The 22,088-nt window shown below is 39.2% G+C and overlaps 1 protein-coding gene across 4 annotated transcripts in view; it reads right to left on the bottom strand.

Moving 5' to 3' along the window:
* BRIP1 (BRCA1 interacting helicase 1) overlaps nt 1-22,088 on the bottom strand; it is a 95,290-nt gene that overhangs the window by 30,549 nt on the left and 42,653 nt on the right. For 2 of the 4 annotated variants that reach the window (XM_068210665.1, XM_068210666.1), the window contains exons 17-24: nt 21,853-21,965; nt 20,400-20,482; nt 17,906-18,223; nt 16,399-17,199; nt 14,177-14,250; nt 13,607-13,685; nt 11,930-12,145; nt 11,159-11,316 (exon numbers count right to left, since the gene is read on the bottom strand). In XM_068210665.1, coding sequence (XP_068066766.1) covers nt 11,159-11,316; nt 11,930-12,145; nt 13,607-13,685; nt 14,177-14,250; nt 16,399-17,199; nt 17,906-18,223; nt 20,400-20,482; nt 21,853-21,965 — 1,842 coding nt within the window. The remainder of the gene's footprint in view (nt 1-11,158; nt 11,317-11,929; nt 12,146-13,606; nt 13,686-14,176; nt 14,251-16,398; nt 17,200-17,905; nt 18,224-20,399; nt 20,483-21,852; nt 21,966-22,088) is intronic. The other 2 variants (XM_068210667.1, XM_068210668.1) reach the window with 2 other exon arrangements.

Raw genomic sequence — 22,088 nt, 5'->3', positions numbered from 1 at the left:
CAACAATTTGTCCAGAGCTTCCCATAACTGTCCCTGCCATGGGCCTTTTGGCACACACTGATCTACACCAGGGGACAAAGGCTGATTTAAGGCAATCTTAAAAACCTCAGCCATCACAAGCTTTTAGAATTCTCTAAGTATGGCACAGAGAATGCTAAATCATTTTTAAAGAAATCATGAGTAGATACAAAAGCCACAGAACAGAGGTAGGCTCGGGTTGTGTTTTGAATTTTAGGTTTAGTATGGTACTTAAGGTTTAATGTGGAGTGCACAGAGGAAGAATTTGTCTTTTAAATGCTACCTTTCAAGTTTCTTCTTTAGCATGCCATGAAGCATCAAAACAATTGGTATTTGTGTTCTTGTGCAGTCAGAACATCCCTGCTTCCAGCTCCTTTCCAAACCACTTTCACAGGGCTCTGGTGCAGATTAAGTTGTGACAATTTAAACCCAGCAGAGCTGAGATTTGTGCCACTGAAACACAGAGTCATGAAGGGAGAGTCAGCCTGCAGTTCAGTGATGACAAATGAGCTCTAAAGGCTGACATTCCCAGCTTCTGCCAAAAAGAAAAGCAAGAGCATCTTAATTCAAGATGCAATCAACTGCAATCAAACCAAAGAACTGGTTGAGAACCCTCTCATGAGAGGAGCAGGGCTGTGGTAATACAGGGAAATATCAGCTATAAAGCAGAGGAAGAGCTCTAAAGAAGAGCTTGGCTGATGCCCAGAGCCAGCTGGCACAACTGGAAGTGCAGAAAACTAAGCTCTGGAGGATCAGGATTCAGCTTATTCTAAAAATATTAATAATAAGATGATAAATAGAGGAGAAGAGAAAAATTAGTTACATTATTTTGGGCTATAAACCCAAATGCTGAAGTAAGTAAACATGGATCTCTATTAAATCCTTATCTTCATATTTTCCAGATCCAGCCCATAAGGAAGTAAAGAGTGGAGGAAGTGGGTTCAACTAATTAAAAAAGAGGCAGGAGTGCAGCTGTTCCTGCTTAAGCACAGCTTCAGAAAACTTTGTGCAGTTTTGCAACCTTGATCTCCAGGCATTTCACCCCAGGTTCCTTCAGAAGAGGATGAAGACCTTGAATAATGCTGTAGAACACAGCTGACCTTTCAACCAGAGTATCTTTTGTGGGTTTTGTTTTGCTTAAATTAGGAAAATGTTTTTTTTAAAGAATTTTTTAGGGGGAAAACCCTTGGTATATAATAAAAGATAGAATTAGAAAGCAAAAGTGTTCTGGTAAAATTTTATTTAAATATTTTGGAGTGCTAAGCTAAAACTGGAATATAGATCATATTGCTTTTAGATTATTTCAAACAATAAAAAAGAATGACTGGGCCTGGTTTATTTAGAATCTAAGGAGTGTTCTCAGTGCAAAGGGGGAAGGAAGAAGTTCTGTGCTGGAATCCTAAACGAGCAAGTATCAAAAAACTAGTGAAATGTGCAGCCCAGTGAAAGGTTCAGCATCTAATGATAAAAGCACAGCAGTGGTTCAAAAGCAAACAAATCCTGCTAGAATGAAAAATCAATGAGCTTTGAGAAATTGTGACAATGAAAAGGTCCCTCTCCCTGTGAGATCAAGTGGAGCAGCCCCATTAGCAGAGCAGCCATCTGCCTTTTCCTGCTCCCCACGTCCTGGACCACCACCCAGGCTACTTTCTCCTTCATCAATACAAGCACATTCCCAGTGGAGCAAACAGGCCCAAAATTTAGGGGAAAAAAGAAAAATAATTGATCTGGGGTGACACAGAAAGGTGCCAGCAATCAGCCCTTAAAGCCAAGCCCAAGCCAAGCCAGGCCGGCATTAGGAAGGCAGGGAAAGGAGCCCTGGGTGCACAAAATCCCCCCAGTGCCAGGGGAAGGGATGGATCCATCCCACAGAGAAAACTGATTATTCACACACACCCAGATTAAATACTGCTATAAATTCTTTTGCAAGGTTATCCCACACAGCAGTGGGCTAAAGGTTTATGGCAGCCAATGTCAAACAAATGTGATTTCCCTGAATGCAGCTGAATAAACCTGGAGGTGAAGGACAAATTTGGATTATTGATAAGTGTCTCTGATTTGTCCCCTTTGATAGCTCTCCAGTGTCTTTCCAGCCAGGCTAAATATTTCTAAAATAATGGCTGCAATACAAACTGAGGGAAGAAATTTTACAAGAGACACCATATAACAAAGTGCAGTAGATAACACAAGTTTAAAAGGCAACAGGAGTAAAAATTCCACCCTCTTGAAGAGTAAATTGGCTCTGACTCATTCCCTGAAGGTGACATTCATAACAAAACCCAAAGCAACAAGTGGTTTATATTTGGGGTCTGTTTTATCAGCTGAGAGTGGAAATCTGACTGTGAGAAAGGCAACATTCTGCTTCTATTCATGGCAGCTCTCTCGTAGCTTTGCATGACTTTCAAAGCAACAAAACAGTTGGGAAATAAATTCAAAAAAGTCCAAGAACTACTCATTAACAGTCAGACATCTGCACTTCCCAAACCACCCAAAACAAAGCCTGGCTCTTAATCCCAGTGGATCATGTGGACAGCAGACTGTGGGGGAATGCAAGGAGTGTTTTGGCTACAGCACTAATTCTTTGCAGTGAATAAATATATTTGCCTAAAAAGTAATGCAAAACACACATATCCCTTTCCAAATTCCCCAAGTGCCTCATCTTCCTCTCCCCATCCTTTCTGAGGGGCTCTATGCAATGGACAAACATTGCTCCAACTCCAGCTAATAAAGAGGATGTGCCAGTTCTGCACCCCTGGAGTCCAGATCTGTTTCTCTTCAACAAACTCTGCTCTTCAATAAAACTTATACTCAAAGTATAGCATGAGCAGACCAACTTTGTACAATGGCTCTCCCATTTGTGACATGAGAAAATCATTTTCTCTATTACTATAAACTCTAATGATTCATTTGGAACCAGTAAAACAGGGGGTTTAGCTGCCTTGATGAACTTCCACATCCACCGTGGATTCATCTTTTAAAAAGCATAAATAGCACAATGCATCAGAAAAACCCAAACCAAATCATTCCCTAGCTTGTGGCTTTATGAGTTACAATAAAAACAACCTTTATTTATTTATTTTTCCACCCATAAATATCAGAGAATGTTAAAATTTGGCATGGAATCTATCTGCATCTCAGTGTTGTGCACTGATAAAAGAGATGGCAATGATTTAAGAGATAACAACACCTGCTTGTGCCCCAGGGGAATGAGGTGTAAGCTCTTGGTGGGGTGGTTCAAACTAAATAACATTTACCCCAAAAACCCCACCCCAAACTACTCTGCAAACATTTCTTACTTTGAGAAAGAATGCACAGGACTATCGTGGCTTACTGCGATCTCTCAGATGATTTCCAAATGTTTCATTACTACAGAGTATGGGATAGGATTTCTGATCCAGATGCTTAAAAGAACAAATCTAACAGAGAAACTTAATCTGAGCTGGACTTGGCAAATTTTCTAGGGGAAAAAAAAAAAAAGGAGAATGATGTTTTGGAAGCTGCTCAAACAAAAGCCAAAATGGAAATATGCCTCTTTCAACCATACCCTGGGCTGCTGTTAAAAATAAGAGGGACACTTAGAGTTTCCACAAGTGTGAACTGCAGCTGAGATTTATAAAATAGAAAATTTTGATGTCAAAACTGCCCAAGAACAGTTCTTTACTTGTATCCTAAGCTAAAGCCACCGTTCTCTACAATGTATTAACAAAAAAAAATAAGAGGTCTTGCATTTACATGGAAAATTCTAGGTCAATTAGAAGGAAAGCATCCATTTTATAAAATTATTATGCTTTAAAAATCACCCACAAAAGTATGTAGATGGCAGAAGAGTGACACAGTCCCCTGCTCAGTAATAATGCAGACTATTTAAACTTTAACCTGACCATTTCAGAGCACCTAATGAGCACAGGCTAAACTTACAGAGAAGGGTTTTTTTACCTCCAAACTGAGAAATTGTAGGACAGAGAGCTCCAATCTGCTTGCAGTCACGTAGGATTTATGTGAATTCAAATGTGCTGAGGTATTGCTTTATCTGATAGCCTTGTTCCTCCCCTGAAGAAAGACAAGGCTAAACCTTTGTACAGCCACACATCTCTCTATAAACACCAGGAAAATTTTAAATCTTAGCCAATTCTTTTTTATTATTATTATTTCAAGCCATTCAGAGAGGAGAAAGAACCAAATTTATGTTTGGCTTCACTTACTTCTGGGAAAGAATTTGGCCAAATGTTTGTATTCCATCAAGAGGAAGAAACTATGAACTTCAACAATAAAAATAACCAATACCATATACAAATTACATATGGAAGAATGGTGGTAATTGTCTGTCTTTTCACCCCCCCAAACTTATATTATTGCTGTATGGTTGCAATTTAAGAAGTAGAAAAGCTCCCAAAGTAGAATTCCTACAGTGAGCAAGCCAGACAGAACTACTACAGGGAGTATCCCTGCATACCACAGGCTGTGTAGAGTTTAATTATGTAAATCTAGAATACCACATTCACGTTATATAAATCAATTTTATTCTAATTTCCTAGCAAGGAGGAAAGGCTCAAAGAACCCAGAGGTATCAGAGTTAGAAAACATCTGCAACAAATCTAATTCTTTTATTCTGCTACAGCCATTTGGCTCCCAAAGTGTGAAAAATGGCTATCACTTAGTAAAGCTGGTGTCCAACTACTTGAAAGCACACTCACTTTGAGAATAAAAGTTAAATTAAATGTTCTTACCTTGATTGGAGATTTATATTTTATAATAGCACAGAAATTTATAGGAAGGGAGAGTTCAGTCTATTAAATTTATGATGAGTTTAGATACTTCAACTTCACCTCGATTTTAATTATGTAACAAGATACCAAAGTACAATTTTAAAAAAGGCCTGAATACAATCATTAATATAGACATTTAGACTCCTGTCAGTGAATTGTGGAGCTTTTAATTTCCCTGTGCATGACTGCAGTGCTGGTTTGAATTCAGCCCCACAATGGCCAAGACATTTCCCAGAGTGATAACAAAGAGGGGTTTTGTTACGGCTGCTGGAGGGGTCAGTGGCAGCTGCACCCTGGGCCTGCCATAATCACTATAAAATACTGGCCTGCAACAATGGCTGCTCACTGGAATATAAAACAATTGGAATGTTCAATCTGGAATTTCAGCAGCTGCTACTGGACATTTTCCATAGCTTTGAAGCATCAGCTATCAGTGCGCTCATTTTCTGTGTCTTCGCATCCCAGATCTCATTTTAGTGATAAAAAACATTTGGGGGAGTGTACCACGAATCAGATGCCTAATATAAGGCAGTGTAAAACTAATCCCATAGAAATGGCAATATTCTTAATCCAAACCATCCCAGAGATGCATTTTGCAAGGCAGTTTCTGCAGGAGTTGCCCTGGTGCAGCAGAGGAACAGCCTGAAGCAGGGAGTGAGAGGGGAGAAGGGAAAGGGCAGAACCTTTCCAGCTCAGCCTTTGCTCCAAAGCCAGTTTCATCTGCAAAGATACCTGAGTTTATTTAAGCCAAACTTTATTTTTGCACCAGGAAGCAAGTAAAATGATTGCATTCTGCCACTCACAGCTTCAGTGAGCACTGGCCTTGCCTGATGAAAGATCACTTGATTATCGGCACCAGGCAGGCAATAAATCACAGTGCTGTGACTGTCTCAGCACTTTGTTTTTCATACACATTGCACCAGCCCAATACCAGGTTTGTCCCTGTATTTTAAAATCTTTCTCTCCTTAAAGAATATTTAAAGAAATTATTACCTATTTTAAAGCAAATTTCAACATAGTGGAATTCAAATAATGCTGCTAAGTTAGATGTCAGGATTTCTCTGGGAGGCATGAGCAGGGAGGAGCACCGGTAACTGCAGGACAGGATTCAGAGGTTGACATTTATTTCTCACTTACTAGGATTTAGTTTCACTTAAATATAGCCCTGAAGGAATGAAAGAATAAAATATTCAGTCCCTGACACCTAAGAGCTCTCAGCCTTCCCAGTGAGCAGTGTAAGCATGGATGTGATGATAAATACATGGCAGATTTTGCAAACACACATAGAGACATTTACTGAAACACTGTTCAGCTTCTTCCCAGAGTTATAAATCCATTTTTTCTTCTTTAATAAGGCTTCAGCAAACAATATTCCCAGAGAGTTGAAAACAGCACTGATCCTAGTGAGGATCTACTGACTGAGACAGGAGGAACAAACACATTTTGGCTGAGTGAAAGGAAACATATTCATCGTCAAGCACAAGGAAAGCAATTCAGACAGATAATTCCTGGGAGACAAATGATTCTGGCACCAGCAGAAAGAAGCAACATGAAAAACCTTTTCCAAGGTCATCTCTGGATGCACACCATCAGAAGGGGAAAGCCAGACTCATGGAAAATATTTAATCCATTGACACAAACTCAGGTGAGTTCCAATATTCCCTGGCCATCGGAACATTATTTCTTGGAAATTCTCAACAAGCAAGTGCTCAAGAGTTGATTTGTGGGTCACAGCCTTTCATCTGAAATACAATCACACACTGAAAAAAATAGTTCTATTTAAATTAGTTAAAATTGGTAACTAAACAGATCAGTTAAACTCAAAGTAGCAGGGAAAGACAAAACACAGTGCAGAAAAAACAGGAAAACACAAATTGGGAAGGAAAATGAAAATTGTCCAAAGGAAATGTGGACATGAGTCCTTTGCAGCCTGATTTGACAACTGGCTGCAATTACAGGCAAATATCAGTGTGCAATACCATCACTGAAAATTCAGAAAGAAAATGATGATCATGGTTGCAGAACCTCTACATTGATAGTACATCTGAGCCTATTCATAGCAATATGTTCATTTCAAATAATGCAAGTAAATACTTATTTCTGCAGCTATTTTCAGTTTTTGTCTGCCAAGTGATTTATCAAGTCAATATCTGTGTGCCCAACAATGAATAGTGCAGTAAAGAGAATTTGGTTTCCACAGAACAATTTCATTTTGATTTTTTGGAAGTGTAATATAGGTCTGTGCTTCAGAAATAGTCAGTAATGATCTGTGTGAAATGTTTAAAGAATATTTACAGCTCACATGCTGCATTTATTTTAAGTTAAATTGCATGAAGTCACCACCACATTTAACTGGTGGCATCAGCTGACATAAGCAACTATGCAGCATCAACCAAATGCAGTCAGACACTACAATTATTTAATGTAAGTAAAGTCAGATGAATGTTCTCCTCCTCCTAACCCTCCAAGATACCTGTTTCAGTGCTCATATACAACAAATAACTGCAAAATAGCCACTTTTATTTAGTTCAGATTGTCAACAAAAGCAAAGTTAGGAAAACCCAAGCTGATGTCATGGTTTTCATGGCATCTTTTCGACAACAAAGCCTGGATCCAAGATCTGACCACTCACAATTTCTAAACCAGATTATAAAGCTAAATCCATGCAAACCCTTAATGGATCAGGATTTTATTTCGAGCACTGCAAAAACTTTGGTCATGGCCAAGTCTTATCAGCTACGGTGGCAGGCAGATTACAGGAGCTGTGCCATGGATCAGTGTGAGGCACTCCCAGCTTAAACCAATTACACACTTAGCACAAAGTTGTCAAACTGCAGACCCATGCCAAAGCCTGGCATGTAATTTCTGTAATGCTTACGAATTTTAAGGAGAATTACACTGAATGGAGAGTCTGGGAAAATGTATGGTGGAACGAGCAGTGTTTGGAAATCCAGGAGATTTTAGTGGTGTGTAAATGAGGGATCCACACCAACTCAGGCTTTACCTCTGCAGAATCTACTGGATTTTTACCAAAAGTACACGGTTCAAACTCCCCTGCATCTACTCAGGGGCAGACAGATCTATTAAATTATTTGCCAGCTGGGAGTCATTTCTTTTACAATAAGCAGAGGAGTGAGAGGTAACTACAAAGCAATCCAGAGCTGTCCTAATTACTCCTTCCAGGCAGGAAAACGTGTGATAAAATGCATGTTTTGTGATTCCCTTCCCCTTTACTGGCTTCAGCACCCGTTAACCTGTAGCTTCTGATGGCCTTCCCCAGTGCTCTTAAACCTGCTGAAAAACCCCGAGACAGACAATCACTGTACAATTTAAGGCACATAATTAGCAATTATTTCATGCACACTTCACAATAATAATCTGTTACGTACTAAGGGGAAAGAAACATTAATGAGCTACTTCTGGTGCCTCTCTGTGTACTGTGTTTGCATAATAATGAGGCCCAATCTGCTGGAAAACACAGAAAGGACAAATTAATAAGGTCGTCATTTTTGTCTAATGATGCTTAATACAGTTTGAGCAATCTGCTCGAGACAAAAGACGGGCACTCAGACATAGCCGATTATGCATTCGCGTGGCAGCTGAAATCTTTATTAAACAGAATGATGAATCTGATTAACATGTGATAACAAATATACAGTCTGGGAGCAGGGCCCTGGCACCTCCCGCCAGCTCCGCTCCGGCCCCTCCGAGGCTTTACTGAGATTGAGGTCAGACTGGAATTCCCGATAGGCGCATTAAGATAAAAGTTTGCCAAATGTGGTAACGTGATGAACAAAACAATATCCTGTTATATAAAAGCTACTGTCTCAACAGCTGACTGTCTAATCAGTGATAGCAACAACTCCTTAATAAGTTTAAAATTTTAATTGTGGGTTTCGGTCGCCTTTTAACATGTGAAGGATGATTTAGTACATTAGCTAAGCTACATCTTAAAGCACCCCTACGTTTGTGCTACCAAAATATTCTCTCTAATTCCAAAGTACTGCCTTCTATTCCATTTCACAAACACAATTCTATTTCCAAAAAGGAATATACATTCATTTAGGGTCCTAAAAAATACAATTACTTAGGGTGTATAAAATTACTTGGGGTGTTTAAAGCAATACAAAAAAATAATAATAATTTATATGCCACTGTTTCAGTGTTAATGGAGGTTTCTAGGTCAATGGGGAATACAGGATGCAATTGAATTTGTAGAAATGTAGCAGTAAATTTAAAAATCTAATTTTCAATAGAAATAATTGATAAAAAAGGAGGTCAAAAAAAAGTACAAGATGCAAATTTGTTAATCCCACCATAAATTTAAGTAATGAAAATACAGCGTTGCCTCTTTAAAGAGTGACCAAATCTAGGAGTAAATAACAACTCTTAAATCCAGGGATTCTATTTTAAGCTTGCTTTGCTGGAGCAATGTGATTTCTATTAAATGAACAATTCCTTGCCTTGCAGAACCAACTGTACTTGATTTATGGTCAGCCCATGACACGAAGCAATTTAAGATGACACATGATACCTCATGACAATGAACATGATTTACCACAGGGTGGGCAGCAGCAGAAACTATAATGTTGATTTTATCTCCACAAATATATTGCTCAGCAACAGCAGGAGCTTGGATTCAAGAGTATAGAACTGGGAGCTAAGACTGACTGAATCACAGCTTCTTCACTTTAATGCATCTGTGTTTGCTCTGGTAAATGATAGCACATCATAAATCATCATTTTCAACTCCTGGGACTCGTTCTGTGTGCCTTCATTTACATCAGTATATTCCCAATTACAAGACAACAACAGCCAGTGGATTTAAAGCCAGAAGGTGATAAAATTAAAGCTGTATTTACCTCTAGCATCATTCATCCCCAGTCCATCCTACCTTTGTATTTTCACACACAAAATAAAAAAAAAGGCCTCCAAAAAATAGCAGTTTCCTTCCTCACCCCCTCAAATCCCACATTCGAGTCACCTGTCACATTAATCTACCCTAAGACATGGTCAGATCCAAAGCAGAGATGGGTAATGGTTCCCCAGCTCTGTGGAAGATGGCGGGATATTTTTATTTTCCTGAAACAAAGCCATGCATTAAGAGATTAGATGCGTCTCTCCCAAAGCCACGAGCTCTCACAATGACTCCCCAAAGCCAGAGCTGGGGGGTTCAACCTCTTGCAGGCCTACAGGGTTCTGAGCTTTCTTCCTAGTGGGTACAGAAAGAATAACAAGGAAGAATGGGAGAGGAACAGACTCATTCAGAAAATCTGCTGGAGTTAACAGAGTATTTTTAGCTCAAAAAACCCAGAAGTTCAATCTACAGGTGGGCTGAGAAGAAAACACTGGTTTGTTTTACATTTTTAAGCTAAACCCAGCTGATCCCATATATACACCTGATGGGAGGGAAGAGCCACACAAAGATAGCTCAGAAGCTAAAACAAAAAACCAACTCGTTCTACCTCAGAGGATCCCTTTATTTCGTATTCTGCCAGTATAAATTCCCTCAGTGTAACATTTCATTATGTTTGATATAAAATGAATGCTGGAAATGCCATTAAATCTTCGTGGTGGTGTTTGAAATCCCAAAATTCATGGCAAATAATGCTTCATAAACCCTGTCCCATCACCACACTGCATTTCAAACAGCTTGGACAGCTGATCATGACACACACAGGCAAAACATGAGGATCACATTCAGCTTTTGGCAAGGACTCAGCCTCAAAAATCTCTCATTAAGCTCAACTGTATTTATATCCATGGAATAAATGAAGGAAATGCAGGGAAGGCAGAGGTGTCCTGGGCTTACCTGCACAGATCACTCAGGATGGAGCCTCACCCTCCACTTTTAAGAGAAAAATACCGAATTTTCTCATCTAGATTTCAAAGGGTCCTATTGAGAATTCAGTTTGCTCACACTGAAATACAATACCTATAAAGAAATTTCTTCCTGTTGACTCCATTAAACCGTGTCCATGTTCATCCTTCAGGGGCTGATTAACTTCTTCTTTTTTAGTGCCAAAACTAACATAAAATTACATGTCTGAGAATTCAAGTCTACAGCACTTGTGTAAATATGTTTTGTTCTGGTTTTCCTTTCATGAAAGACATGGATGGCTGCTATTTTCCCATCCCTTTTCAGATGTAATACTACAGACATTGCAACAAATTAGGAACAGACAAATATATTCAGTGACCTGAACTCAGTTCTTAACTATCATTTCAAATCTCTGTGGTAGAAATCAGAAAAATCATATAAAATTATCTAGCTAAATATTCATTCTACCTCTTACAAAAATAGTATTTTAGTATTTCCTGTACAAATCACTCCATGATCATTTTATTATACGAAATAAACTGATCTGACTTACCCATGACTGCACTTTATTACTGAAATGAGTAACCTCAGCTCCTATCAAAGGACTTGGAGAAATGGACTGAAGGACACAGCTCCTGCACTGCAAGTAACTTGTCAGAGAAGACTCCTTCTCATTCCAAATAGCATTTAAAGATAAACTGCCATTCAGGTCTTTCAAAAAGAAAGAAAAAGTGGTTTTTACAGGAATCAAGAGAGATAAAAAAGTCATTTTATCAGCTGCATTTCACACATTTCAAAATGTCAGAAAGATGGTAAAGAATGCTCAGTCCTTGTGGCAAAATCACATCTCATTATCTGTGCCAGCCTAACACCACTGGATGGGCAACAGAATTGCCCAGATATGAAATAAAACTTTCTTTTTGCTCTGTCACCTGAAGCACCAAAGGGTTGCACATGGCATGGGCTGACAGCTGGAATGATTTCCTGTCAAACACAGCACTCCTGTTTAACCAAGGGTACACGTGGCCAGTTCATGGATTTTGACTGGCAAGAAGTGGATTCTGTGCTCGTTATCCTTTTCTTTTATTCTTCATCAGGATATTAGGAAAGGACCCAACAAATCTGGGAGTGCAGGGGACACTGGAGCTCCTTTTCAGCGTTTGTTAAATGTGCAGAGCCCACAGAGCTTTGAGGAAGGAAAACCTCACCATGAGCTTCCCAAAAGGTCCAAGGGAGGGGTGGCAATGTTGTGAATGGTATTTAATTGAATTTAAAGCAAAAGGGCTTGACAAATGGTAGCTGGAATTTATCAGTAAGAACTTACCTTTCACTGGCATCTGATAAACCTCCAAAGTTTCTTTAAGGTGACCAAGACTTGCAGCATCTGAGATGACCAACATGACATTATCATCTTCTGAAATGGCCTCTAGTTTACACTCACAATTATTAATGGATTCTTTGCTTCTTACATTGGCATTTCTGAAGAGTTTCCAGATTATTTGCAGCTCACTATTAGTGTAACAAGCTTTTCTCAAAATTCCTATAATTTAAAAAGTGGGGTGTAAGACTTATATACACACATGGTTTTGAATACAGTACTGTTCAACCATGCTGCAAACTTTCCACATTTACAAGATGGGAATTTAGGCCCTGATCCAATACCCACTGCAGGCACTGAAAAGACTTCTATTGCTGTAAATGGCCCTTGGAAGAAGGCCTTATTTAAAATTTTTAATGTGTCCAAAATTTACTTTTCAACAGATAATTTTCCCCTTGTTATTACTCCCAAATCGACCAGCGAGCTTGAATCTACTTTGAATAAAGCCATTTATTTTTAATTTTCAGATTTTTAAACTTTCCTCAATCAACTGGCATCTGAGATTCAGTTTAAACAACATAAAACTCCTTGCTGACAACAGCCACGCTGCTGAGTGCAGACTTTTTGTACCCCAGAATGCTTTTCCTGAGCCCTGTGCTCCATTTCACAGGTTCTGCACCAGAGATGTGATGATACTGATAAATTCAGGAGGGAATGGAAGGCTCCTGATGAGATTACCCAAATCTTAAAGGTTCTTTAAGGGAGGTGAGGAGTGCTTCCATGTCCTGGGCCTGCCCACTGTGGACTTTTCTAACTGGCCTGGTTGTAATAGGTGCAGAATATGGAAAATCTCCCATTGTCCCTCAGGCACAGCTTTGGTTTGCTGAAGAGATTTGTTCTTTCTTGGTTTCATCAGATCCAGATTGTTTAAGCATGAAGCATCACTAATTGTTCCTGCATGTAACTGATGAGAAGATCTTTAATTAAGTCATTATCACAATGGCCCAGTGGCCTGAAGATGAAGCTTATTTTTTAAAAAATAGATTTGCTGTTACTTTTATCAGCCTTTAGACATTCCCAAATTAAAGTGTCTCACAAAACCACAAAGAATTCCCAAAAGCAGCTCATCCCCACTTTGTACAACGTGTCACAACAGAATAAAACCAAATTAATACAAAGTAGGTTACACACTGAAGAATAGCAGTGTAATTATTTCAGTCAGACTTTTGATAGTTCCATGCAAACGTGCACTGGATTCACTGAGTTACTGTGCCAAGGTATTACCAAACTTCTCACATAAACTGGTAGCAAATTAACAAGAACAAACCCCAATGAATGGGCCACTATGCTCCAAATAATTCCTTGCAGCCTCCCACAATGGCAGGAGAAGTTGCCTTCAGTTAACTCTCAAATATCAGACTTAAGCTCAGGTCAGTGTGGCAGGACCACTGAATCAAGAAAACTGCCAGAAAAAATTACTTATTTTAAATAATTGTTCTTGTCACAACTCCCTTCTCTCCCCTCAAAGGCTTTCTGCAGGTCTCAGAACTCATTTATCCAGATACCAAATCCAGTGGAGAAATGAACCAATTATTCTAAAATATCCCTTCCAGCATCCAAAACTGGGAAAGTAAAAGGATGGATGAGAAATCCCACCCCCCCCAAGGAAAGAGCTGATCTTACCCTGTGCTTTGGGCAGGATTTCAGCTCCACAGACAACACAATGAAGTCCTTTCCTGCAAGGCTGGTTGTGTGCTTCCTTCTAACAAGGCAATGCACAAATGCATGTTTGCATACAGTAACTATGCAGATTGAAGCATTTAAATGTAAATAAAATAAATCTATGCAAACTGCTTCAGAGAAATACAGTACTTGAAATACTCAAAGGAGTCTGCATTGATGATTATAATTTATATTAGTTAATTCAATATACACCATGCTTAAAATGTTTAATCTTACTTAAATTGAAACACTGTCATATAAAATATGAGGGATTTTATTCCCTATAACACTGCAAGCTATCAGTTTGTTGGGAATTTTGCAAAGGAGCCTGGAATGGTTGGTGCCTTTGTGTTTCCCACGAGAAACAAAGGTATCTATTGAGTGTGGAAATCAGAGCTCTGCAGATCAGGAAGAAACTAATTCATTGTATTATTTCACTTGAAAAATGCTATAATAAATTATTCTTAATTCCCTTGCACCTCAGCACTCAGCAGCCACTCAGAACACATATTTAATCCATGGATGTGGTACCTTTCTCTCTCGGGAGGAGCCACTTTGCCTAAGGGCAGCTTTCCTTCTGCTGCATCTCCTCTGAACTTTCAATCCTTGAATAAATTCAAGATTTTGTTATTATGTTAGGCAACAGAGATTATACCGAGCTATTATATCATAGAAGGAAAAGCATTTTCAATATTTTAGCCTTGATAGATGTGATAAATCCAAATAAATGATCCTAGGAAATTTGCTATATTGACTTCACTTCCCTTCTGTCTGCAGGCTGGGCAGCATTTAATTTTGAGAACTACCATAAGTATATTACCTCTAACATATCAAATAGCACAGTTATTAAGTGGAAAGACAAATTCAGAATGAATTTGCACCAAAAGAAACAGTCCACCCCTTACCTTGCAAACCCAGCAGAACACAAAGGGGTTTTACCCACCTGTTGATTTGAGTTTTTAGAGGACAGATTTTTTTTCCAGAAATCATAGTAACAAGTGCTGATGTTTCAATACCTATTTTAGAACTAACGGTTAATTTGATATAAAGTTTAAATGGGTGTGATTTGACACAGAGCAGGCCCTGCCTTAAAGGATTTCTGATCAAAGGAAGAGGCACCACAAGCTCAAGAAAGGAACAATCTGCTCCAGATAAGGAAAAGGAGATGGATTTTCTTCCTTTTTTTTGAATGTTATGGATTTAAAGACAGACAAATCTCCTGAAAGACAAATAAGAGGCTGTGGGCCACTGGCTGAGCAGACAAGTCACAAAGCTTAAGTGATTTCTGTTATCTGTTCAGACACACAAAAATGCACAACGGGGTTTGGTGCAGGAGATTTGCTTTAGGAAAACTGAGGATCAGGACTCCCGAGGATCAAGCCCAAGGACAGCTCTAGAGGCCAGGAACCAACAGGAACTTCAGCATTATTTCAACAGACATTAAGAATATTTCTCTTTAGATGAGTCAAAGAGTTTTTTCAATACTGGAATTCCTGCCCTATTAACTAAACCAAACCCATCAGTGAAATCCAGGATACCTAAACCAAGGAAACTTGATCATTGATCATCAATATTGCAAAAATTGAACCAAAAGCCTTATGCCAAATACTGCCAGTTGAAGAAATTCTAGTGTTCTTCCCATTCTTGCAAATAGTGTCCAGTTTCATAAAGATGAATTTATTTCATAAAGAAATGTCACAATTTAAATCCTATTGATATGAGCATGTTCACAGCTCTGTAGGGATGGACTCAAAATGTTATTTAGATGAACTTCTATGGAAAATGACCAGTTAATAATTTCATTCTACTCTTAAACAAAAAGTATCAATACCTATGAACCAATCTTTAGCTTGCAAAAATCCTGCATCTTCATATGAATGTAGGATGGCAATGAAGAATCTTTTCTTGAAAAGTCAGTATGTTTTATTACAGAAAAATCCTGGCTGTTTTCATTGCAGAAAATGAAAGAAACATTAAAATACTTAAAAAAGAAATAGACTGGGCAAGATTCAAAGACCTTTGTGTACAATTTACATTTTATATGTTACATGCAAAAAGTGCTTGTAGGACATACAAATGAGAACATGTTTTGACATGAATAAACACAGAATCCAACCAACAGAAATGAGATTGTCTCACAAAAGGAAAACTTAAAGAAATCTCAATTTTTTTCTCTGAAGAAGCTTCTCATCTTCATCAAATATCAAAATGTGCACAGCTCCTGCTGGACATTTTGATGTAAGAAATTGGAAGGAAGGAAAGTACTGGAGAATACACCTGTTTTGGTATTTAGGCTCAATCTGTCTATGACTTGATCTGCAAAGATACTGTTCTACATGTTGTACTAAAAAACCCCCAATCTAACAAATGCAGAAAACCATAATTTGGTTATATGAGTGCTTTGCTTTCTGAGGAAAAACCTGATTACTTGACTGTATTTAATGGTGGATTAATTAAATCTGTAATGGACAAACCAATAATTCCAAGTCAGATCCTACTTGGGTTTCTATACAGAATTTCCAGACATGATGTCCTTCAGCCATGAAGTCAGGATGAAGAATCTTCATTCTATCTCTAGAAAACTACACCAAAAACCCCAAAAATACAATGAGAAATGGAGCCTGAGGGAAGCTTTTGTTCCATGAGGACATGGAAGGTGTAGCTGCCCTGTGGTGTTTTGAGGGCTGCTCACCACAATTCCCACAGAAGCTGTCACCAGGTGCCACTATTGCCCAGCAGAAAGGATGACACACCTTTATTTCGGGATCTGGAAAGGCTGATTTTCCTTTTGGGGGTGTCCATCTCCTGAGATCCTCTCTGCTCTGCTCCTGCTGCCACCCCTGCAGCACCAACTTCACTGTCCCTGCTCCTCACACCTTCCATAACTCCTTGGGGACTTCTGCCAGCCTCGGCTTTTTCAGTCACATTCTGTGTTTCTGAGGTGCTGGTGGCAAAAGGATCAGCAGGGACTGTGGAGTTCCCACATTCCACCCAATTCCCAGCGGTACAACAGGCTGCAAGCGGGGGATCAGTTCTCTGCTCCTCTGGGTCTGCATCATCATAGAGTTCTGGGGTGAAGTAAACGCTTTCATCCTCATCCTCATCCTCATTTAATGCTGAAGGCTCAGCTCTCTCTGCTGAAGGGAGCTCCCTGCAGGGCTCACCTGGAAGCTGGAGCTTACCAGGATGTCCTTCAGCAACTGGGGCTTCAGCACTCTTAACTGAAAAATGAGTTGTTTCCAAACATGATTCTGGTCCACTTGGTTTATGCTCTGCAATTAATGATGATTGGCATTGATTGAAATGATCAATAAGGTCACTGTGCCCATTCACATGCTCCGGGCTGTTGCTTGCTGTGGCCCTGCAGTTCTTGGCTACAGGAGTTGAAGTCAGTGGTTCAGAGCAGCAGTTCTCTTCCACAACATCAGCATTGGTCCAATCATTCATTTTTTCGGTCTCTATTTTAATTGATGCCATTTTGGGGGTGCAGCCCATATGTTTCCTTCTCTGTCTTACATGGTGAGAATGGCTCTCTACATCAACTTTCTGGTCACCTGTGACAAATCACAAAACATAAATGAATTGCATCTGATTTACAACATGTTTACCACATCAAAATTACCACTGTTTTAGAAGGTTTACAGTGATTTTACAGCATTCACTAAAAACAATACTACAAACAAAAGCCCAGATGTTATAACTATCTTGGCACATGAATTGTCTAAATTAAATGAATAGATTAACAGGCACATAAAGGCAGAGTATGACTGGATTTGAAATTTGTAATCTTTATTATTGTGCTCTTATCTTATTCACCTCTTCCTTGACTGAAATGAAATCAGAACCTTTACTAAAATTTAGGGATGGATTTTACTTGTGAAGCTGGAACTAGAGGAGATCGCATGGAAATTGTCTCACAGCAATGCCTAAACAACAGATGTAGCTTAAACCAGGGCTCAACTTGCAATAATGCTAATCTTGATGTATTTCAAATATATTTTAAATTATCTTCATAGTGTTCAGTGGAAAAAGAAATTAAAATGAAAGCATTTTTGATTGTACTATAAACTTATCAAAGATTATTCTTTTAAGACAACCAGATGGAACGAGAATTAATTTCACTCTGTTGAGCACAGCTCCTCCACATTTGTGAGTAATTATAATTTTCCACTATAGCACTTCTGCAATTTTAAAAACCATTTGTTTCCTCCAAAAAAGATGCAACCCCACATTTGAAATTGCCAGTGGAAATGAACATACTTTGTTTCACTGTTGCCGTGCTGTCACTTGGCTGATCCCATGCTGTGGGATGAACTGAGCTGATGGTTGCAGTAAAATGAACTTCTGAGTCCAAATTTTGCTCCTGACTTTTAGCAGGAACATCAGGGGACAGAGGAGTGGTGGCCTCTTGTTGAGAGCCTTGTGAGAGGTCCCTGGGCTGTGCAGGGAGCTCAGAGCTGTGCTCTGAGGAAGGCTCCACACCCCTCTGGTTGCGGAGGGCAAAGGCGTGCAGGGATTCCAGAGCGCTGCTGAAATTGCCGTGGTGCTGGATCTGCTGCCGGATCCACTTGGACAATCCTGGGGGGAAAAATACCTTACTCCAAAATAACAGCACCTGCATCAGGCATTTCACAGCACTAAACACACTAATGTGGCAGCAGAGAGAAACAGAGAGAAACACAACTTTCCCAGGCATCGTCCTGGGGAAGGCTGTGAGAAGATCAGAGAAAACAATGAGGAACAATTCTTATCTCCACTTGCTGCAGCTGGTGTTATGAAATGAACATGTAAATCAGTCAGGAGAACATGAGACTCTTAATCTCAGTGTCATGGGCTCGGGCCCCACGTTGGGCGCCAATTAAAAATGCGGGTGTCGGAGTAATGGCTGCTGCTGCCTAAAATCTGTTGCCCCGCAAGCCTCTCCTGTGGAAAAGCAGGTTGAGAAAACCTTTAGGCAACACAGTCAGACCCTCACTCAACACTCACCGCAGCTGGCTCAGCGATAGAGGCAAGAAAGGCTCTATTTGCAGGGTTTTATTCCAGGGGAGGATATCACATGTGGCTGAAGGGAACCCAGCGAGGTAAAAAGAGACCGACCATGTGGAGGAGACAGCTTAAGAAGGGGAAGGGGTGGGTGGCGGAGCTAAGGGCTGGGCAGAGGGGTTTGGTCTTCAGGGAAAGAGGGGTGGCCACCAGCGGTACCAACCCAGTGAGAGGACAGGGAAAGGAGAAACCAAGGGAAGTTTCACAGGGGAAGTTGTGGCACAGAAGCCCAAATGGGAGACTGTTTTTCTCCCCAGGAGGACTAACTCTATGGTGAGTAGTTACTGCTGTTGCCAGGGCCAAAACTTGGGAATTGACTGAGGTGGGAGAGTTCATGGGATGCTACAAACATGTGGAATGTGTTATGGAGATTTGTTTACCAAAGGGGGTTTCTTCATTAGCCAACGGTGATGGTGTTTCAAGGAAAGGACCAATGAGGTCCACGTGTATCTAACAGTCTATAAAAGAACAATGGGTTTCTTAATAAAGAATTATTGATCAGCCTTCTGTAATACAGGGAGTCTGCTAATTATTACCCAGCCAGGGGCCGGTCACAACAATACCCTAAGAGTGCAAATATTTCTGTGCAGGTATATTCTCAAAGGTTTCAAGAATTTGCTCATGAAGCTACAACAATTCCTCCTTTCCAGGGCTGGGAACTTGATTTATTCAATGGCAGTATTCTGATATGCAAACTAAAAATATCCTTCTTTTTCTATTAAGAGCCTTTCCCTTTTTCACTGATCTTCTCTTTAAGTTCACACTGCTGCCTTGCATAAACATCATTATATTTCTTTGATGCCTGGCTGTTCATTCTGCTTGTTATCATGAATTATTTAAAAGTGACTTACACAGAGTGCAGCTATTTATTATCATATAAACAGGGTCTGATAAAAATTTGAATATAATGAAGCTTTTTACAACTTTGTGTCAGATTAAGTAACACTAACTCAGTAAGAATCACAGCTGTTCTACAACTACAGGTTTTATTATAACCTTCTCCTATCAAAATAATCAAAATATTAAATATCAGATGTCTTGAACATAACAGCTTTTTAGATTATATTGCAGCACACAGGGGTCAAGTAAAAACTGACTGCCTCGATTTTAGAAAGTGTTTTTGAACCTATTTAAATATTCTTTAAATATCAATTTTAAAAACAAACCAAAAAAACCCCAAACCCACAACAACAGAGAACTTCACTCTTCTGTGAAGTTTTACTTTCTAGAGAAAGAAATCTTACCAAGTGTTGAACATATGGATTATTTCTGCTCCTATATGAATTTCTAGTGTTTCCTTCAGTAATTTCGATGTATTTTTAGTTCATCAGAGAAGGAGCTGGACTCAACTGCAGCAGCTGAGCTCCACCTGCTGACTAAGCCTAGCATGGGCTGGTGAGCTCAGCTCTGCCCAGCAAAAAGGGCAGGAACAAAGGTGAAAACACATTCCTAAGCAGTTTATTTTCTAATTTTTATTTTTTTAAAGGTTGTGAGCAGGATCCGTTTGACTTCACATGCATTTATTTCTACCCAGTATAAAACTACAAACAGAAAACCTTTGTTTATATTGAATATTCAGCAGTTCAATTTCTGTGTGGCACATTCTGAGCCTTCCTATTCACCTGTACTTGGACAACCACATTTCTGTAATTCAGAGTTTTCAGTATTTTTCAATGTTAGGAATTTTCTCCAAAAGATTTTTACCTCTTACCAGTTATGTATTTATTGGTGTTCTTCCTGAAGCGGTCGTCAACTAAAATAAGAGCCCCCCAGTCATTCCTGTGCCTTATACACCTAAAAGTGAGGGGAAAAAAGAGTATTTATGTAATTAGAGGGCACACAGTAAAAACCTGTGGGAATTAGGAAACAGGGATTGCTCTGAGTCAGTTGCAATACGCAAAATTACACAGGAAGTGCTCTTCTGCTGGATGCACCAAAATCGTTATGGATGCCATGGAAGCTTCATTTTCCTTCAGCTGCTGAATGTACGTGAAAACAGCTAAATTAAAAATAAAGCACACAAATATTCCACAACCAATCAAACCACATCACTCATTTTCCACTCTTAACTGGGCAGTGTAAATATTACAGAGCTTCCTGCCAGCTTGGTGGAATGTTCTGGTTTTATCAAAATCCTTCCCCACATCACAGGTTAGCAAGGGCTTTGGCTCGTGGTTTGATAAGCAATTTGTACCTTTATGTCAGAATGAAAGCCTATTTTCTCCATTTTAGACCATCCAAATAATAAATTAAACAATAAGTAACTGTCACTAAAACTTGATTTAAGTTCAAGCTGATTTATTTCACTACTGGTATTCCACAACTGAGAGCTTTCTTAACCTATTTAAATTAATGCTCCTCGATTCCAAAGAGGAATTTAAGAAATCAGGCCTGTTACAACAAGAATCCACAGTGATATTTCCTTCTCTCTAAGCCTTCATTTATATCATCACATTTGCATTAGGACTAATTCAAATCAGGAGAGTTTTCCAGCTGATGTTTCTGTGGCCCTGTATCCATGACAGATGCACAGCAGCTACAATGGATATGGATGACAGCTCTAATCTTTATTTATATGATAAATTTTGTTGAAGGAGGATGAATTAATTCTACCTTGTTAATAACATTTGGGGGAATTTTTCCATCTAGGAAATGGAAGCTATACCACTTCTTCTAAATCTGGGAAGAGATCAGTGAGCACAATAATTGAATTGACCTTTTGCAAAGGTCTGAAAAACCCCACTGCTATTTCTCCCTTTCAAAAATACTTGTAGGCTAAATATCAAACAACTGTTCTGAGCCCACTGAGGGTGTGAACAATTAGTGCAAAAGTCCTGAAGATCTTCATTTGCTTTAAAGCTCAAGAACTATTTGTCTCTGCTTGTGCTTTTTGTTTCCTGTATATCTGGACTATGAGCAATAAAACTTCAACTGAACTGAAGTGGGTTCCGAATGTAAAGCAAAATCTCTGAATTATAACAATGCACAACAGGCTGAAAAGCAGAGAGTTGTCAGCACAGAGCAGCTCAAGAGACAAAATTTGCAATATGAGACGTTTGGCCTTACTTACCCCTTTGTGCTAAAAGTGGGGAATAAATCTTTAAAGATCTCCCTAAAAAAAAAAGTTCTACAAATTTATATAGTTTTAGTTATGTTTATCTCACCTTCCCAGGGCTTGGTTGAGAGCTCTGTAAGCTTGAATTTCATACCACTGACTCCCTGATAAAAGGCCTCTTGTACTTTTGTGCTGGTCATTGTACTTCCTCTTTAATTCAACCTAAGAAAGAAACCATAAAATATTTGGTATATTAATGCTGTTGAAAAGGAGATAATCTAAAAGGGGAAACGAGCATTGATTAAATAAGAGAATATACAAATTGTGCTTCAGTGTTTCAACTCT

This window comes from Anomalospiza imberbis, chromosome 20 (genome assembly GCF_031753505.1).
Source record: "Anomalospiza imberbis isolate Cuckoo-Finch-1a 21T00152 chromosome 20, ASM3175350v1, whole genome shotgun sequence".
NCBI classification, from domain to species: domain Eukaryota; kingdom Metazoa; phylum Chordata; class Aves; order Passeriformes; family Viduidae; genus Anomalospiza; species Anomalospiza imberbis.
The sequence above is the reverse complement of the archived record's forward strand: the minus strand, read 5'-3'. Positions and strand labels throughout refer to the sequence as shown.